This window comes from Talpa europaea (genome assembly GCF_964194135.1).
Source record: "Talpa europaea genome assembly, chromosome: 15".
In the NCBI taxonomy this organism is placed as follows: Eukaryota; Metazoa; Chordata; class Mammalia; order Eulipotyphla; family Talpidae; genus Talpa; species Talpa europaea.
The window spans coordinates 81707449-81728203 of NC_140083.1; the positions used below are offsets into that span (position 1 = coordinate 81707449).

Here is a 20755-nt window from a genome sequence, read left to right on the forward strand (position 1 = left end):
ATCTGCAGAAGCAAAGTTTCAGGGTGAAACCTCGCCTCTTCATGGAGGACAAAGAGTTTTGTAAAAGGATGCGGGTGAGTGTGAGAGACGGGAATAAACAGGCTTAAGGGGATAGACTCCGTCCTTTTCTTTCTCCTCTTTTCCGAAGGATAAAGGAATTATGGCTAATTCCCTATAATACTTGTCCCTGAAGTTCCCTTCATCTGGCCTAATCTGGCTCTAAGAGCTCAAAGGAGTACCTAATAAGACACATTGTTCTCTTTTCTATTTTTTTATTAACAAGCAAAATAATAATATTAATTAAAAAAAAAAAAAACAACTAGTAACACAACAACCTTAAAGTTGAAACAGCAATAAGTCAAATTGCTGCTGGAGTTCACAGATGTACCTGGGGTACATGCTCCCTCACTGCAAGGCAGGACCTAGGCGCATGACTGTGCATTTAGGTATAATATATATACACACATATGACCAAGAATCAGAGAGCTGGAAACAACTGGAAAATAGAGCATCAAAAGCTTTGTATCAGGCAATCCCAAAACGCTCTGCTCTTTTCCTCTTCTTTGCCTGTAACAAGGAAGCAAGAAGAAAAAAATTAGATCACAAAGCAACAGTAGCCTGGGCTCCTGGCTGCTTGAATCAAACTCACATGGACTATCACTTGGCCCGAGGAGAAGGGAAGACCGAAAGCTAGTCTCGGCAGTCAAGAGGTTTCATTCCTGAATCTGTCTAGTGACCCCATTAAGGCGGAGGAGGCTTGGTGGGAAAAGAGGGTAAGGAGAGGAAAAGACCGGGGAAGGTGGGCAGAGAGGAGAGCAGTGGCAAAAATGGAAAGATCCCTGAAGGGTCACTCAGTCTTACAGCAAGTTAGCCTCAAACGATGACCTCTCACAGGCTGGAGAAGGTCTTCCAGTCACTGGGGACAAGGAAGGTCACGGAAGACAAAGGGAGGGCAAAGGTGGGCCAATTTGCAGAGAAGGTGAGGGGATGCCCTCCTGGGCAGTCAAGCCCAACCAGCCCCTCTTTCTCATGCCTCCAAAAGCACCGAGAGGTCTGCACATCTTCAGTGCCAGCAGAGTAAACGGAGGGAGGGTACCCACCATGGACCTCTCAAGGGAGGCAGCACTGGCGAGCACAAATGAGGGAGGCCTGCCTGCGGGGAGGCGCCTTTCTGTTCTGGGAGCAGCTCACACACGGCACTGAATCCATCCTCACGCCGACCATTTCCCCCAACAAGAGGGGCTTTTTAAAAAGTCCATATAGACAGGTGGTTTAGTTCAGATTAAGAGGAAGAGCTGCGTGCCCATCAGCCCAGACGACGCGGCCAGGACTGCTGATAAAATGTTTTGGCATCAAATGAAAGTCATCTGGTTAATGCAAGACCCGTCTGTCTCAGGAGTTAACTACTCCCTTATGTACATTGACTTGGCCAACAAAAGCCACTACTCCTTGCCACAAAGCAAAATAAATCCCCACCTGCTGTATCCTGGAGAGGCCAAAGCACCACTTTAGCAAGTACGCCTGGCTTAATAATAGCATCCTTAAAAAAGGAGAAATAATCCTAACTAGAATTAAAAAGAAGCCTAAGTTTACTTCTAGTTTATCTTAGGGAGTCAGTAAGTAAGAAGAGACGGACAACAGGTAATGCTTTGTTCTGAATTAGTAGCATAAAGAATACAAACTCTTAGTTTTTTCCTAGTGGAAAGAATAAACTGGATTCTGATACTTATTCATGAAGAGACTAAGATTTTGAGGCCATTTCCAGAAATAGATGGAAAGTAGTTAACGCTTTAAATGTATAAAAGAACATTTCAAATTCTTCACCGTGCAGGAAGTTTCTATATTCATTATTTCAAGTGTTCACGCACACCTCAGGTGACACCCGATCTCTATTAGAGAGACTCTCAAGTCAGCAAATCAGTATTTGTCAAGGCTCTGAGCAGTCTGCCAATGCTCAGCCTCAGAGAGTAAGATTTACTCCAGGGAAAGCTGGGGTACAGATTAACACAAATCTTGCTGGGGGTGATGGGAGACGCTTTCATTTTGAGAAGCTAGTTGTAAATAAAATGGTAACAACAGTCTTATTTGAGTCCACTGTCCTAATCCAGAGGGGAGGTAGGCTAGATTAGTCAGGGCTTGCATGAAGCGATCAAAAAATATGCATGGCATGTAACAATCACAGATATTACTACTTAACAAGTACAGTATTAAAGGCACCATGTCAAGCATTTTACAAAGAGTTGTTTCTTTTTACCTAGAATCATTTCATTTCATGCTTCTTCAAAGTATTAATTCCACTTTCCAGATAATGAAGCTGAAGGCTCAGAAAAGCATAACTTGGGGGCCTCCCTGGTGGTGCAGGGGGTTGGAACGCAACCTGTGAAGCTGTCCACAACCTCTGCAGCACGAGTTCAATCCCCAGCCAGCCAGGGAGATACCCATACGGTGTAGGAGACCTCTCCTGACTTGCCCGCTGCTCCCCTTAGCAGTGTACTTCGGTCAGGCTGCCAGTTCTGTTCCCCGCTCTGTCTTTGTGGGTAATACCCACAGAATCCTCTCACCCCCTCACCCCGCACCTCTGGCCTGTGCCCCAGCTCTTGTATGCATAAATAAATAAATCTTTAAAAAAAGCAAAGCATAACTTGTAATTGATACCAAGTGGCAGAGCCACTTTTCAATCCAAGGCTATCTGATTCCAAATCTTACACTCTTTTTTTTTTGTACTTTCTCTTTATTCAATCTTTTTTTATATATATTTTTTTATTTTTATATTCCCCATACAATTGTGACCCCCTTATTTTGACCCCAATCCTTCCCCTCCCCACCCCCCACCCCCCCCATAGAGTGTCTCTGTTCATAGTTGTTTGTTGATTTTGATTTTCACTTTCTTATAGTTCTTCTTTTTCCTGGTCCCTTATGTAAGTTTTCTAGATTCCTGCTATGAGTGAGACCATCCGGTATTTTTCTTTTTCTTTCTGGCTTATTTCGCTGAGCATGATCCCTTCCAGCGCCATCCATGTTGCTGCAAATTCTTGCACTCTTTCTTACTAGGATAACTAGCTCTAACACTGAATGAAGTATATTGATCAAATTCAGTGAGGATGACATACTGTCACCCTGGCACTTAAGAAGCAAGCCAAGGAAATATCAGCCGTTTCTCCAAATCAGTTTGTTTATCCTCATTTCTCTTCAAAAGTTCCTGAAGCAGGGCTCCCTGGGGGCCTAAGGGTCAAGTCTCAGCATTGCCACTGCGACTGCCTGAGTTCGATCCCCAGTTAGCCAGGGATCTGACCCACGTGACTCAACAGACCTCTCCTGTCTCCCCTCTGCTCCCCTCGCAGTGTATTTCAGTAGATCTGCCTGTTCTCCTCCCCACTCTGTCTCTGGTGAATCCTCTTACCCCCTGCACCTCTGGGCTACACCCCAGTTCTTCTACGCAAAAATAAATTTAAAAATCTTAAAAAAAAAGTTTTATGAAGCATTTAGGCATATTTTACCTCTGTATCCTCTGTGGTTCCTGTTCCGGCTGAACTTGTGACAATCCCAAACCGCTCCTTCCTCTTTTTCAGCTTCTCATCATCTTCAGACTATTCAGGGACAAAGAAAAGGGTTGAAACAAGCTATAGTCTCTGTTCACAAGGTAAATGGGAGTGAAGTTTTAACTTACGGTCATAATATTCCAGTCAACCTTGTGCCAAGAACTAAGGATGATACAGATAAAACAGACAGAAAACTGAGTGGCTAGCATATATAGTACTTATTATCTCTGAATAACTAAAAACTTAATTTTAATAGGAACTCAATATTCACAAGACAAGTAGAGTGGAAAAAAAGCAAGAAATATCCATAAAACACATTTGTGCTGAAGAAATTTGTGTAGTTCACATAGATATGGAAAACTGAGTAATACCCACAGAAAGCAAGGTGGTAGAATGCACCTATTTTCTTTTTAAAGATTTATTTATTTATGCATACAAGAGCTGGGGTACAGGCCAGAGATGCGGGGGTGGGGGAGGGTGAGAGGATTCACCAGAGACAGAGCAGGGAACAGAACAGGCAGACTGACTGAAATACACTGCTGAGGGGAGCAGCGGGAGAGTCCGGAGAGGTCCGCTTTGCCACGTGGGTTGTTCCCTGGCAGCGGGGGATTGAACTTGTGCTGCAGATTGCTTCATAGTGTAGTGCTTAACCCCTTGCGCCACCAGGGAGGCCCTACACTATTTTTTTTTTTTTTAAGATTTATTTATTTATGCATACAAGAGCTGGGGTGTAGGCCAGAGGTGCGGCAGTGTGTGTGAGAGAGAGGATTCACCAGAGACAGAATGGGGAGCAGAACAAGGCTAATCTACTGAAATACACTGCTGAGGGGAGCAGCGGGCAATACAGGAAAGGTCTGCTGCGCCCTGTGGGTCAGCTCACTGGCTGGGGATTGAACTCAGGCTGCAGTAGTTACTGATCCTACATAGTGCTGAGACTTAACCCCTTGCACCACCAGGGAGGCCCCTATTCTTGTTTTTAATAATCATAAAATAGGGGCCTCCCTGATGGCACAAGAGGTTAAGTCTCAGCACTATGAAGCGATCGATCGGCAGCCACTACAGCATGACTTCAATCCCCAGCCAGGGAGCTGACCTACATGGTGCAGCAGACCTCTCCTGTCTCGCCTGCTGTTTTCCTCAGCAATATATTTCAGTACATTTGCCTGTTCTGCTCCCCACAGTCTGGTGTGCACATGCACGCACATGCGTGCACGCGAACACACCCCTACACCTTCCCTGCTCCTCTGGCCTACACTCTAGCTCTTGTGTATATACAAATAAATAAAATAAATCCTAAGGGCTTCCCTGGTGAAGCAGGGGTTAAAGACAGTGCTATCAAGCTATGACCAGCCACTGCAGCGAAAGTTCGCTCCCCAGCCAGGGAGCTGACCCATATGGCACAGCAGACCTCTCCTGTCTCCCCACTGCTCCCCTCAGCAGTTTATTTATTCCAGTAGATCTGCCTGTTCTGCTCCCCATTTTCTCTGGTGAATCCTCTCACCACCCCGCACCTCTGGTCCACACCCCAGTTCTTGTATGCATAAATAAATCTTTAAAATTAAAAAAATAAATATTAAAAAACCCATAAAATAATGGTAATATTACAGCTGCTAACATTTGAGTATTTACTGGGTGCCAGGTATAGTTTGAAGTTCTTTACATGCAATAACTCACTTACTTTCTATAATAATCTTAAGCATAATGGGTACTATGACATACACAGGTTACTATGACAAAATTAACTTCATAGAGAAGAAAACTGAGGCTTAGAAAAATAAAGGAGCTTGGGGGCCTCCCCGGTGGCGCAGCGGTTGAGCGCTGGGTTGCGAAACTGCGCACGGCCTCTGTGGCGCCGGTTCGATCCCCGGCTGCTCCCCGGCCACCAGAGGAGGGTCCCACATGGCGTGCAGACCTCTCCTGCCGCCCGCTGCTCCCCTTAGCAGTGTACTTCGGTCCTTCTGCCTGCTCTGCTCCCCGCTCTGGCTCTGGTGAATTCTCTCACCCTCCCGTGCTTCTGACTGTACCCAGTGCATGTATAAACAAAACAAACAAACAAACCAGCAAACAAATAAATAAAGCATGCCTCTATAAAAAAAAAAATAAAATAAAGGAGCTTGTCCAAGTCTCACGAGTAGTAAGTGGAAAAGCCAGGAATAGAACCCAGAGTATTTCACTCAAGAACTTACTTTCCTGACTCCTCGGGTATCTCATATAAGCATTTCTTTGCAAGAATGGTAACAGAACAGAGCCAGTGCCCAATTCCCAATGGAAGAAGACTCACTAGAGCCCTTAGCTAATAATAGTTGTTTGCCACCTCTCACTACTTTCACAGCACTCATTTTGGGTCAATGCTATTGCCCCATCCACATACCACATGCCTCTACTGTGTAACCAGCATCTAGGGAAAGGAGTTCACTTGTAATCTTATATTAAAGATTTTCAACTAAATTTGTTTCCAATATCGGCTAACTGGCTATTTCATCTGTTGAACTATATAATAAAATAATTACGGGGATTTTCAATGAACACAGGCCTTACTACATTTTTATTTACGAAAGTCACTTCCATGTAGATAAAAGTAAGCAAGGGATCTGAAGGAGATTTCAAAATGAGAAACTTCAGAATATTCTAGATAAAACAGCTCCATTTTGCTGGTGCCTCCAGGCCAGGAAGGAAACAATTTCAGAGGGAATAAAAGGAGCACCCCATGCCCTTCCTGGAGAGAGTCAGGGCATGACAAACTGCACCAATACAACTTTCTTTCATTCAGTTCCATGCTGGGGGTACTCCAGCCAGTTCAGGTCCGACAGGGAGAGGCTGTCTGGGCAGCCCAGCCATTCCACTAGCGCAAGCTCTGGTGGCGCGCCCCTCACAAACCTCACTACAAAGCCCATGTCCATCTGGAATGTGTCAGAGGCTTTCCTCTGGATTAGTATTTTGCTATAGTCTGAAATGAGGAATTTCACTTTGAAATTACATTTCTTGTATCTCCTTTCGAACTAAAGTTGAGTAAAGAACAAGGACTAGGAAAGCCGTGTATGTCTGCGGGTGGGAACACTTCTCTAACCACTAAGACAAGTATCAGAGATTTCCCCATGAGCTTCCTTTTCTAATCAGATCTTTGGTGCCTTTCCTGGAGATCCAGGGGGAGCATCTGCTCCAGATCTACCCGGGGGGCTCTACGGGAAATAACAATACCATTCCCCCCCCATCCCCCCCCCCACAAACAGCCTGCCCACCCCTCACCCACAAAGACCAGTGAGGATTTTATTTATTTTGCGCATGCCTGCCCTTTCCACCCTACCCAGCACCCCTCAGCTCCCCCTCAAAGCCTCCTTCCTCCTTGCCCTGCAGGGAAAGTGCATAACAGGCCCAGTAAATCAACACCGTCCTAATGATCTCCCCTCGGCCCTTCTAGCGTGACTATGCGGCATGGAATACACTTAGCTCCTCTTTCGCTGCTTGCTGACAGGTTTTGATTCATGGGATGGGAGACCCATCTGAGGGAAATTACCTCCATCAAACACATCTCTCTGCATCTCTCTCCGCATCTCTCCTGGCTCTCAGCATTCATCAGGCCAGTGCTCCCCCAGGCCATGCTCAAGTGCACAAATGGGGTTGTGCATCTGCAAGCAGCACTGACCCCTCTAGCTCAGTGTCACATGCATTTGCAAACCTTTCCCTTCTTCCTCCCTCCCCCACTTCCCTCCAGCAAACTTTCAACTACTAACCAATCTTTTTTCTTCCTAAGTATGCTCCTGTGTGGGAAGAGCAGTGCTTGAATCTGAAGTGTCCTTACCTCCTATCAAACAAAAACCCTCAAAACATACAACTTGCATCCAAAATCAATCCTCAAAATCCAAAATCCACCATTACTGAGTAACGCAGGCATTGAACACTCCCACCAATCTGTACACTTCACGTCCCCCGCCTTCGCACTAGGATTTAATAGCAAATCAGCTGATGGCCAGTAATTTCTACACACACAATCCTCTTACCATCCCGTTTTTTCCAAAAGCTCAGACAAGAGAAAGGGAACTGTGCAAAAGAGAAGATCCACAAAAGCAGCACGGAGCAGAAAGCATGATGCATAGATTTAATAAAGTCAAATACCCTATGAATCATCATCATTGTATTTTCCAAAGTGGAATAAAATAATTCTAAATTGAGCCCTTCAGAAGACATCTTCAATTTTCAAAATTTTCTTTTCTCTTTGTTTCCCTTCCATATTTGGAAAATCCTCAGGCCATGTAAAGAAAACAATTCCTGCTGAGATAGAAACAGACACCCAAGGAAGCCCTGAGATGCAAATTACACGCGTGAAAGCGGGCAGTGCACAGAACTATCATACAGGTATTTACAAAGTGTTAGCTATTATTTTTATTGCACATTCCTTCTTGTCCTTGAAACAAAATCTGAGATTATCAATAAAATTTTGAAACTAACAATTAATTTTTCTACATCAAAAGTAAAATAATCAAAAGTAGGTAACAAACCCACAACCAAAGCAACAAGGAAACTCCCTTAGCTGCAAAGGAATGTGAACACCGACACCTGGACAGATGACTACACTTAGAGTTAAAGTGTGGCAGAATCAAAACCATAGTCTTCCCCGCCTGTACTATTAAGCCATCTTTCTCTTTTCATGACCCTAACATAAATCTATGCTGCCAGACTTCACTAAATCATCACCCCTAATAATTAATAACAGTCTCAAAACTGCTCCGCGATTCTTATATGGGTCTTCTCTTTTGAACAGTTCCCTTCCTCTTGTTGAGAGTAAGCTTTAAAAAAAACCACAACAATTAGGGGAAGATAATAAGAGGATTGTGCGTGTAGAAATTACTGGCCGTCAGCTGACTTGCTACTTAAATCTTACTAAATAACAACATCTATCTAAGATACATTCAAGGGAACTGAGCCAGGCTCCAACCTCTCACTCAGCAGGCCTAATCCCAGGTATTCTTAAGGCCCCAGAGGAACTGTATTCACTGAATTACTCTACACCAACTTCGCTCAACATTTTCAATGACACTGAAACCCTTAAAATCAATTCATTCATCCACTAGTCATTCCAATATCCACTGAGTTTCTACTTTGGGTCATGCACTGTTCTGACAATGGGAACAGAAAAATGAGTAAGACAATGATCCATAATCTCACGGGGCTTATAAATTCATAATTGAGCTACTGTAATGATGCATGTCAATGTTCTTTACATTACTGCATTATGAGGACCCATGGGAAATTTTTCTTTTTGGCTCAACCCCAAATTATGCTTTTTCTGAGCAAGCTGTTAAGTTTTCTACCTCACTACAAAAACAGAAGAAATATATTTTCTTCTTTTTACTCACTGCTATAAAGTCTGGAGCCAAATATATGGCCTACCCCTGGCAAGTGGTTTTGCAAATATTTCTATTAGAAAGGAGAGGCCAGAAGTATTGTGGTAAGAAATACGAGCTCCAGGGGGCCTCACTGGTGGCGCAGGGGTTAAAGACACAGCACCATCAAGCTGTAGCCAGCCACAGCAGCACAAGTTCGATCCTGGCTGGCCAGAGAGGTGACTCACATGGAGCAGCAGACCTCTCCTGTCTTGCCCGCTGCTCCCCTCAGCAGTGTATTTCAGTCAGTCTGCCTGTTCTGCTCCCCACTCTGACTCTGGTGAATCCTCTCACCCCCCACACCTCTGGCCTGTCCCCCAGTTCTTTTGTATGCATAAATGAAAGAAAGGAAGGAAAGAAGAGGGAGGGAAGGGAGGGAGGGGAGGTGGAGGGAGAGGGAGGGAGGAAGGCCAGCAGGCAGGCAGGTGAACTCCAGAGATGGAGGCTCTGGTCCTGAGCTAGAGGGTTAAAAGGCAAGATGAAGTGCAGTCAGTTACTGTGGTGGGACTGGCTCTAAGAGCTTATGCCTCTCTCTAAATATAATGGGATTAAAAACAAAAAAACAAAAACCAACTTGATGCTCCCAAAGAAAAAAAAGGGGACAGAGGTATTAGGTAAACACTAAAATTTTTAAATAAAGGGATCTTGCCAATGGTTTCAATGGCATACACACTGTAACCAGGAATTAAGTCCCACATGTAAGATCTGGTACAATTATTTTTCTGAAATATCACAGATGCTTTCTAAAGTAGTTGCATCTTTTTAAGCAAATAGTATCCATGATAAGATCTCTACCCAAAATGGTTCTAGTTTTGCTGCCTTCCAAACCCAACCTGTATCTTTAAAATTCAAATTCAAGAGAATGTTTTTCAAAACTTAGTAATTTTACACAGAAGACAATAAATAATAATGCTCCAAGCTTCATATGCTATGGGTATTTGCCTGCTCAAAGGTGTCCACTTTGATTTAATTAGTACCACATGGTTTTGTTGAAAGTGTTCATCTTCCTCAATCTTACTATCGGTGTCACTTTGGATCATAAAGAGAAACAAATCAGTGATCCAAATGGAAAGCTAGGCTTATTTATGGAACTTGAATTTTGTAATTCAAAACACTAAGCAAGGGGGCCTCCCCGGTGGCGCAGCGGTTGAGCGCTGGGTTGCGAAGCTGCCCGCGGCCTCGGAGGCGCCGGTTCGATCCCCGGCTGCTCCCCGGCCACTGGAGGAGGGTCCCACATGGCGCGCAGACCTCTCCTGCCGCCCGCTGCTCCTCTCGGCAGTGTGCTTCGGTCCTTCTGCCTGCTCTGCTACCCGCTCTGGCTCTGGTGAATTCTCTCACCCTCCCGCGCTTCTGGCTGTACCCAGTGCATGTATAAACAAAAAACAAACAAACAAACCAGCAAACAAATAAATGAAGCATGCGTCTATAGAAAAGAAAAAAAAAAAAAAAACACTAAGCAAGGGTATTTACTGAATTCAAATAAAAAATAGCCTAGGTATCCCCTGAGGAGACCAAAAGAATTAACCAACTCAGGCATTTTTTCCTGGTCAGTGCAACAAACTCACTCACCAATCATTCTTCCTTACACTGTGGATAAGCAGCAGAAAGATTTAAGTCAGAGATATCTTGACAAGTAGAAAAGGGCATTTCAGGGAAGTTCAGGTACTGCTATGAGTTGGAACCGGTCATTCTCCAATAGCTGTTTTAATACTGAGCTGTACAATTTACATCCAACACATATTCAATTTAAAAGTCTCATATAGGGCCTACCTGGTGGTGCAGGGGTTCAACTCTCAGCGCTATCAAGCTATCATCAGCCACTGTGGCATGAGTTCTATCCCCAGGCAGGGAGCTAACCTACCTGGTACAGCAGACCTCTCCTGTCTCTCCCACTGCTCTCCTCAGCAGTATATATCAGTACATCTGCCTGTTCTGCTCCCCACTCTGTCTCTGGTGAATCCTCTCACCTCCACCCCCTCCCTCCCCATACCTACTTCTGGCCTACACCCCAGTTCTTCTATGCATAAATAAATAAAATAAATCTTTATAAAAAATAAATTAAAGTATCACATTGAAAGTCTCATATATATTCCCACCAGGACTTGAACACTTTGTTTATTCCACTTTAACAGTTACTTCCTAGGAAGTATTTTCCTGGAAAGATGGAAGAGAGGTTAGCAATGAGCTATAAGGTCACATTTCACAAAAATAACAAATAGCAGTCTCCTTTTGTAAGTGAATTACCATACCAAGATGTTAATAGTTCTCAGGCCAATCTGATTTTCCAAGGGAATGTAAGGTAAAAGTGAGGTAAAAAGAAGGAGCCTTATGGTCACCTTCCTAACTCTCACTGCATGTGACTGAGCGCAAGATGAAAAGCAGAGCCTGGGGCTTTCAGGCGACCGTAAATTAATAATGACATGGCCTTGACTTCCCAGAGGTAAAGGTTATGAAACACTGCAGGGTAAGTAGGCTTCCAATTTCATACTCTCAGGGTGAATGACAGCAACTGATGGTTTTTCTCTCAGAAACACTTCAATGCTTAAACACACAGCTGTCACCGCCCTGCCCAAGTATCTGAAATTCATCTGAACATGTTTATTCCTGAGTCTTTAAGTCAGCCAGATCACAGAACATGGGGTGGTCCTAAAAACCAATGTACAGTCTAAGCAGGACTAAAGGTAAAAAAGACCAGACTAGCAGAAGGTATGATGCCATCTTAGCCAATACACAGTAAGAGACACTCCAGTAACACACACACACACACACACACACACACAGAGCCCCCGCCCCACCCTACCCCGGCCCCCACCTCCCAATGCAGTGCATGGCTACCTACACTCAAAAATCTCTTTCAGCTTTTTCTCTTCCGGCTCAAGGCGCCTGGGGAGCCGCGGGCCTCGGTGCAGACATGGCCAAGTCCAAGAACCACACCACACACAACCAATCCCGAAAATGGCACAGAAATGGCATCAAGAAACCCCGATCCCAAAGATACGAATCTCTTAAGGGGGTAGATCCCAAGTTCCTAAGGAACATGCGCTTTGCCAAGAAGCATAACAAGAAGGGCCTGAAGAAGATGCAGGCCAACAATGCCAAGGCCATGAGTGCACGTGCTGAGGCTATCAAGGCCCTTGTAAAGACCAAGACGGTCAGGGCTAACATCCCAAAGGGCAGCAGCCGCAAGCTCAGCCGACTTGCCTACATCGCTCACCCCAAGCTTGGGAAACATGCACGTGCCCGCATCGCCAAGGGTCTCAGGCTTTCGCGGCCAAAGGGCAAGGCTCAAACCCAGGCCAAGGATGCGGCTGCAGCACAGGTCCCCAAAGGAACACGGGCTGCCAAAGGTACCCAGGCCGCCAAAGGTACCCAGGCTGCCAAAGGTGCCCAGGCCCCCGCAAAGCCTTAAGAATAGAGAACACTGTCTGCCCGTGTGAGGACAGAAGGACTGGTGTCACCCCTAGGCTGCTGTCTACAGGGCACTGGTGTCTTCCTGTGCTATTTGTACAAATAAATCTGAAGCAGAAACTAAAAAAAAAAAAAAAAAAAAAAATCTCTTTCAACTGTGAGGTCAGAATCAACTTTCTAGAACCAGAAACGTGCTAAGAATTTTAAAGTTACACCAGAATTAGAGACTACCAGGAAACCTACATCATCACAGGATTTGAAACCAAAACACAGTCATCTCAAAACCAACACTCTCCTGAGATACTAGCTCCCTTCACTTTTTCTTTTTCTTGTCCAAAAACAAGCTCTTTCCCCAACCCCCACTCCTTTCCAACCCCAGAGGAGGTCGTCTCGGTCTCGCTCTAGCTGATTGTAGGACAAAGCAAGGCAGGTGGAGGAAATGAAGGCTTCACACTTGAGACCCCCGGAACCCAAGTTTCTATTAAAAGTCCCCACCTCCCTCCTTTAAAAGCCAGGAAGTTGCTGCTTTTAGGGATAAGCGATGCAGAGCTTGGCAGAAATGTCAAGAAGTCAGTAGAGGGAAGCTAAAAACTTTTGAGGGCAAGTGAGTGCTGTCTTACTCAAAATGCACAGAGAAAGACAGCAAGTTACCTGCACATTACAAAATTTAGCATCAGCACTAGGAAAAGGGATTCTTTTCACCTGTAGTATTTTAACATGCAGATTTCTGGCTTCACTTCAACACAGTGTCAAAATGGTGTACGTAGGAGGATGTATTTTTTAAAGGGTCTGCTGGAGACCCTTGTGTGCAATTGGGGGAAACTGCAAATAACTTTGAGAAAAACATAGATCAAAATTAAAGAAAAAGAATTTTTCAACAACTCCAAATAAGGCTACTATTCCACACCAATTTCCCCTTTCAAGCACTAGAGGCCTTCCAAAAAAATTGTGGTTACACAAACAGGGTATCTCAGTTGTAGGTATGTGAGGAGAAGAAGAAAGTTATGAAGGAGTCACAGCTGGCTTTGAGGAGCACACCTGTCTTGAAGGCCTTAAAATACAGACAGATGAACAGAGAGACTCTTCTCCCTGAGGAGTTCAATACAGAAAGAACATGCCAAAACAAGACAGGGAGTAAGTCAGTGGGTATAAAAAGGAGGCAACTAGGTTCAAGCACACAAAGATATTGCGGATACACAATGAGGGATACAGAGAAAGAGGAAGAATATTATTAATAAGGTGGAGAACAGAAAGATTTTGTCTAAAGGCACGAGTTTTACTTATTCATTTAGAATATTAAAGAAATCCAGTAAGTGATGCCTCTTATGATAGAGCTCTGTTCATTTCTAGTTGCTCTTCCTCTTAAACCAACTCATATTTAAGCATGAACAAGGCAGTTAAAATTCTTTCTATAACTGGCTCCTCTATTCTCAGTAAATTCGTCACTTGATAAATATTTTCTAAAATCTAGACATCAAGCATTTCGAATATAATCTCCTTTCCCATAACAAAATCTCTACTGCTAAGGTTTTGAAAGACTCAATATTTGAAGTGAATTCCAAATGTGGTATACCCTGAAAATACATTCTATTTTCTGTCCTAAGAATCTGCTCTGGGGATAAGGAAGTAAGATTTGGCTAAAATATTGTTTTTAAAAATGTGAAAAAAGAGAAGCAAAGGAAAAGGACAGGGAATGAAGTTAACATTTCTAGATCTTAACAAGGAAGCTCAGAATTAATTAAAAACTGGAACTTTGCTGGTTTGCAAACATCACTATATATTGCTCAATCTGACCCTGCTGCATCCCCATCTCCAAAATATTATAGGATTTTATCTGATCTCCTTCAGCTACTAGATACGAAAAGCAAGCCCCCCCTATTTGATGAATACATAAGAAAATGAACCATCATGTAATTATGAATATGCATTTATAACATAAAATGCCACCTCTCTTTATAATGTCAGTCCAAGGAATGCTATTATTCAGCTGTTAGTCTCTCAAATATTAAATACATCTTAACCATTCCTAGACTGCAACAGCTCTCATAATTATGGGAAGCCTTTGAGCACCAAAATTTCCCTCCAAAACACACAAAACTAACACACATACACACCCAAAACAAAACATACAACAGTTTTTCTGATTTTGAAGGATAAATAAACTTGGATTCTAGTTCACATTTCACCATAGTCCGGGAAGGTATCGGAGTGATCAAACAGACAGCTATTGTTCTGCTTAGAAAAGTCAGGCCAGTTACTGACGACTCAATCGAAAATTAGATATACAACTAGACATACAACATCCTGTGATTTACAGGTGGCTTTTAACAATTATTTGCCTTCTGTTCTAAGAATGGCACTAAAAAAAAAAAAAAAAAAAAAGACTGACACTCAAGAGAATGGTTCCATCCCAAGAGCTTGACTGGCAAAAATAACTGAAGGCACTTAAAAGTAAAACACAGATTTAACAGAATCTTGCATCCCCCCTCATTTTCCAGGCTGTGTTTACTCTTGGGGTAACGACGACAGGAGGACCAAAGAAGCACACAATTTGTTTTATATCACTGTCACCAGCTCTGACATGTTAAAAGAAAGAATGCAAAGCCAGTACTGGGAGTGGGGTATAAAGGAGAGGAGACAGAAAAAGAGTGAGTTTTTTTCTGATAAACTTTCCCACCTCTAGTTTTTTGGGCTCAAATTCAGTGAATGAAATCAGAGAGAGAAAACCCTAGTGATCACAACCATGGGAATGCAACCCACAATGAGAAACTTCTTAACGATCCAATTTATAGTAAATAGGATAAAACGCCAGCTATAAGTGTTGCTGCAGCATTAAAAAAATCTCATCTTGATGGGCCTCCCTGGTGGCAGTGGTTGAGCGCTGGTTTGCAAAGCTGCCTGCAGCTTCTGCAACGCCGGTTCGATCCCCACCCGCTGGGTGAGGGTCCCACATGCCGCCCGCTGCTCCCCTCAGCAGTGTACTTTGTCAGTCTGCCTATTCTGCTCTCCGCTCTGGCCCTGGTAAATTCTCTCACTCTCCCGCACTTCTGACTGTACCCAGTGCTTGTATAAATAAATAAAAATTAAAATCTTTAAAAAAAAAAATCTCATCTCGCGTCCCCCAATTTTTAGACCTTTTCCTCTTAAAGCAGTCAATTTATTTTCTTAATGTTTCATGTCCAATCTTCCTCTCCTACACGGCTAAGTAAAGTATGTTTGAAGGTTAGGGCATAGTGGGAAGACAGAAGAAGTTGAGTGAAGAAATTGCTGACTCCTATTTCTCCAGCTAAAATTAGAGTACATTTTCAAGAGCCCTGGACAGGAAAGAGAAAAATTCCACTGTTTCTTTGCTCTTCCAAATTCCTACGGCCAAGTGGTTCAAACAGTAGTTGAATGACACACATAATGACATCATTGATTGGAACCATAATAGAGGGGAGTAAGAAGAGTGCATGGGGAGGGCGAATAGGAAGGGAGAGGGGTGAAGATGTATTTGTGTTACAGACAAAAGACAAGTTCTGTTCCTCAGCAGGGACAAATGAAGAAGCAGATGAGGGGATAAACTGAGGTCAGAGAGTTTTCCATATTGTTTCCTCTTTAAACAAACAGTTTCTTGACCACTCTCTCTCCAGGTTTGTTCTAAATGGATGGTGGCAGGACAGTAGTGCTGTGTTTTTATCGTATAGGGAGGTAGAGACGAAAAAAGCCAAGTATTTGTTTTCAAATTATGAATTAGAAGGAGATATAAAGGACTGGCTAATTTTTATTAGGCCCTAAACTGCCCTGAGAAATACAGAAAATTGTGTGAAGCTGAGCCTTCACTTTTCATGAAATTTGTCCTCTCTGATAGCTACTCTCAAATGCTAAAAACATCCTACATACAATTCATTCCTTTTTCTTTTCTTGCTTGTTAAAATACGTTAAAAGAATATAATATTTCGGGCCTCCCTGGTGGCGTAGTGGTTGAGCGCTGGGTTGCGAAGCTACCTGCAGCCTCTGGAGCACTGGTTTGATCCCCGGCCGCTCCCTGGCCACCGGAGGAGGGTCCCACATGGCGCGCAGACCTCTCCTGCCACCCGCTGCTCCCCTCAGCAGTGTGCTTTGGTCCTTCTGCCTGCTCTGCTCCCTGCTCTGGCTCTGGTGAATTCTCTCACCCTCCCGCACTTCTGACTGTACCCAGTGCTTATATAAATAAATAAATAAATCTTAAAAAAAAAAATAATAATATAATTTTTCAAGTAGAAGAAGCATTCTTGGGAAAAATGACAATCTGGATGAAAGCAGAACTTCCCACAAAAAATCTTAATCAATGAAATACAATGAATAAGAGGATCTACAATTTTCTCCATCTACACTCTTAATGCATTTTTCTTGCTTTCCATGGATCCCATGACAAAGGGGAACAGGACCTCCCTGGTGGCACAGTGGGCTGATTTCCGGCAGGCCAGGGAGATGCCCACATGGCGTGGCAGACCTCTCCTGTCTCACCCGCTGCTCCCCTCAGCAGTGTCTTTGGTCCGTCTCCCTGTTCTGCTCCCCACTCTGTCTCTGGTGAATTCTTTCACCCTCCCATGCCTCTGGCCTATATACCCCAGTTCTTGTATAAATAAAAAAAACCCTTAAAAAAATAAATAAAAGGCCACAGCCAGGAAGTAACTCATTATTCCGAAAACTGGTAAATGAAAAGAACAAAAACAAAAAAATATATATAGGGCCTCCCCTGGTGGCCCAGGAGGTTGAACGCTGCGCTGTGAAGCTGTCTGCAGCCTCTGCAGTGCCAGTTCGATCCTGGCCGGCCAGGAGGGTCCCACATGGCACAGCAGACCTCTCCTGTCTCGCCCGCTGCTCCCCTCAGCAGTGTACTTCGTCAGTCTGCCTGTTCTGTTCCCCACTCTGTCTCTGGTGAATCCTCTCACCCTCCCACGCATCTGGCCTGTACCCCGGTTCTTGTATAAAATAAATAAATAAATCTTTAAAAAAATATATATACATATAAAAGAAAGGGGAACAGAAAATAAAGTGTTTACTAGGCCTAGGTTCTGCTACTTGAGTATGTCTAGATGAAAAAGAACTCATACCAACTCAGAAAGTGACTTTCCCAACTCATTTGGGGATGTAAATAATCTACCCATACCTTTTTTTTTTAAAGTGGTAGTTTTGACATTTTTTTTTTAAGATTTATTTATTTATTTTTTTTTTAAATTTACACAAGCACTGGGTACAGTCAGAAGCCCGGGAGGGTGAGAGAATTCACCAGAGCCAGAGCCGGGAGCAGAGCAGGCAGAAGGACCGAAATCCACTGCTGAGGGGAGCAACGGGCGGCAGGAGAGGTCTGCGCGCCATGTGGGACCCTCCTCCGGTGGCCGGGGAGCAGCCGGGGATCGAACCAGCACTGCAGGGGCTGCGGGCAGCTTCGCAACCCAGCGCTCAACCTCTACGCCACCAGGGAGGCCCTACCCATACCTCTTTTAAAAATATTCTACCAGGGCTTCCCTGGTGGCACAGAAGTTAAAGTCTCCGCGCTATCAAGCTATTGCCAGCCCCTACAGCATGAGTTCAATCCCCAGCCAGGGAACTGACCGACATGGTGCAGCAGACCTCTCTTGTCTCGCCCGCTGTTCCCCTCTGCTGTGTATTTCAGTAGATCTGTCTGTTCTGCTCCCCCCAAACCCCTCCCCCAACATCTGCCCTAGACCCCAGTTCTTGTATGCATAAATAAATAAAATAAATCTTAAAAAAAAAATGTTACCAATCTCCTCATCACAGCTTATGATTCTTCTGATTCTTACGGTTCTGTGTTAGCAATGTCCCAAGCATGGCCCCATAGTTCTTCCTTTGGGAAAAAAATCTAGTCTCCAACAAATCCCAATTACAGACCCTCTAAGAAAGTTAGTGACCAACTCCGAAATCCATACTGTGAACTTCCTTTTCTCCTCATCCCAAAGGTTAACCACTCTATACCAAACCCAGTGCTAAATGGGAAATCTTTCATTTACTTCAGATGGTTAAAGGAAATTCTAGATAGACGCAAATAGGTCTTTCAAAGAAATTAAACGGAGATCAGCCCACTATCAGTTAGCCACAATGGAATTTTATTGCAAGGAGGCATGGGTGCCCTCTTTATTCCCCATTTCAGTAACAACCTCCTTAAAAACAAGGCAAGCCCAATAACTCTCTCACTCTGAAGCGGTTCTTCTCCAACCAATGGTGAGTAAAAATATATAACTACACAAAAGGTTCACGAAAATAATCACTGCAGCCACCCAAAAATATTCTAGCTACCAGCCCCAACAACAAGGTGGTGGTCAATGGAGAGACAGTTTGTTTTCAACCTTTTTATATTCTGGCACAGCACAACACAGAAGGGAAAAACTGCTACTATTCTAGTAGAGAAGTAAGGCAAGATGTACTAAGATCACTACAGAATCAAGACGCCTATATTTCCTACTACCAATCAAGAATCAGAAAGCAGTAACATACACGTCTCTCACATTCTTGTGGAGGGAGAATATAAATCATACTCCAGTTTTCTGCTTAGTCCCTAGGCTTGGTAGTGTTTTCTGTGCCCTTTCTCCCCTCAGACACTTACATCTAGCTCAATTTCCTGTAACTTTCTAACATATCAAGTTTCATGTTCTGAAAGTTGTCAAATCCACTCAAATCAGTTCTATCAGTTGATACTACAACGCTAAGTACAGACTTAGTTTTTATACCAAAGCCGATATCCTATGATAAAGTATTACTGAGCTGACTTTCCATCTTCACTCCCACTATCCAGCTATCATTCCTTTCAGAGATGACTTTCCTGTGTGCAAGGCTAAGTCCTGCCCAGCGACAGGACTGACTCAAATACTGCTTCTCCTGGGAGGAATGGAAAACTGAACAGAAAAAAAAACCACCCAAAATAAAAACAAAAAACAACCAGTTAAGCACAAGACAGAAAACCTAACTGTGATCAATCAGAACCAACCAGGCAGAGGTTATTTATCTGGGTTTTGTTTTGTTTGTGGGGGTGGGAGGTTTCTCAGCCCACAGTCACCATGAGGTTTGTATGAGAAAAGGCATGCCATTCTAGCCTCAAACAGTCCAAAGAGTTGGAGGGGACAATTTACAGCCTCTTGTGTAAAAAATGTCTATAAATGCCAGGGCCATTCTTCCCCCCGTCACTTCCCATTATCCTAAACCAACAGGATTCCATTCACTGAGACTTGAGCTGGAAACATGAACGGACAGGCCTTTCTTGGGCAGGGGGAAGAGGGGACAGATGATTGAGGGGGGAAGGGAAGCCAGATTTCTTTAAGTTTCTGTGTACTCCCTAATGTGTACAGTACACTAATGGAGCTGAAAACTGAAATACATGAACAGCAATGTAAAAGTCGACCTACAAAAGAAGAGATTTAGTACCCCCAGATCTGTGATATGGTCAAGCCATAAATCTAAAATATGAAGAGGATATGATCAGATTGTGAGTTAAAAAAAAAAAAATCAGTCATTAACACTACTGATCCGTGGCCAGCTTCATCTCACAAACTCTCTCTTTACCATATACATTGGTCTGCAGCAGAGTCTACTGAAATCAGCAAGCAATCAGGGTCTTTCTTTTTTTTTAAGATTTATTTTATCTATTTATGCATACAAGAACTAGGGTGTAGGCCAGAGATGCAGGGAGTGAGAAGATTCACCAGAGACAGAGTGGGGAGTAGAACAGAAGAATCTACGGAAATACACTGCTGAGGGGAGCAGATGGGAAACAGGAGAGGTCTGTTGCGCCATGTGGGTAGCTCCCTGGCCGGTATTACAGAAGCTGCGGATGGCTTCACAGTGCTGTGCTTAACCCCTGCACCACCAGGGAGACCCTCCAGGGACATTTTGATTTTATTTTACAAAAGTATTACTCAGTAATGCATAGGAAATTTTTAAAAACTAGGCTTCTGCCACAGTATTTAAGAAGCACTCTTCTAAAACATGTGCTAATGAATGCTACTAGAGAACAGCCCTCATACCATCAGACTTCTGCCAATTACTATTATCTGACTACAACCCCTCAGAGATTTAAAATGGAAACAGAGCTTATCAATGATCAACTAAAACACAGAAGTTAATTGACTTAAAGCCATAAAATCAGTTGGTCAAAAGAACACAACTAAGAAAAAAGGGAAAACTAGTATTTATTAAAGGTCAAAGTGTCACGACATTAGACAATTTCAAATATACAATTATTTATTCTTCACAGTCACAGTGTTAGGTAGTAAGTTTCAGTTTTTTAAATGAGGACCAAAGAAGTTTAGTGATTTGCTAAAGCCACAAAGTTAGTAAGTTAGTAAATGTATCTCTTGTTTTACTCAGCCTGCTATGGATTAAAAATGAAAAACAGGTCAAATGTGGAAAAAAGATTCCAGGGAAAGAGATGAGAAAAGGCTGATACTC

General features: G+C 43.4%; 2 protein-coding genes across 3 annotated transcripts in view; one reads left to right on the forward strand and one right to left on the reverse strand.

The window, feature by feature from the left end:
* Nucleotides 1-412: 412 nt before the first annotated feature.
* SARNP (SAP domain containing ribonucleoprotein) overlaps nucleotides 413-20755 on the reverse strand; it is a gene marked incomplete at its 5' end in the record, with an annotated part of 49102 nt that continues 28759 nt past the window's right edge. For both annotated transcript variants that reach the window (XM_084255743.1, XM_084255742.1), the window contains 2 exons: nucleotides 413-567; nucleotides 3498-3587. In XM_084255743.1, the coding sequence (XP_084111869.1) occupies nucleotides 526-567; nucleotides 3498-3587 (132 nt within the window). In that variant the 3' untranslated portion in view covers nucleotides 413-525. The remainder of the gene's footprint in view (nucleotides 568-3497; nucleotides 3588-20755) is intronic.
* LOC311184889 (large ribosomal subunit protein eL29-like) lies at nucleotides 11714-12736 on the forward strand. The gene has a single exon (XM_084255159.1). The coding sequence runs from the start codon at nucleotides 11739-11741 to the stop codon at nucleotides 12327-12329; it is 591 nt and encodes a 196-aa protein (XP_084111285.1). The 5' UTR covers nucleotides 11714-11738; the 3' UTR covers nucleotides 12330-12736.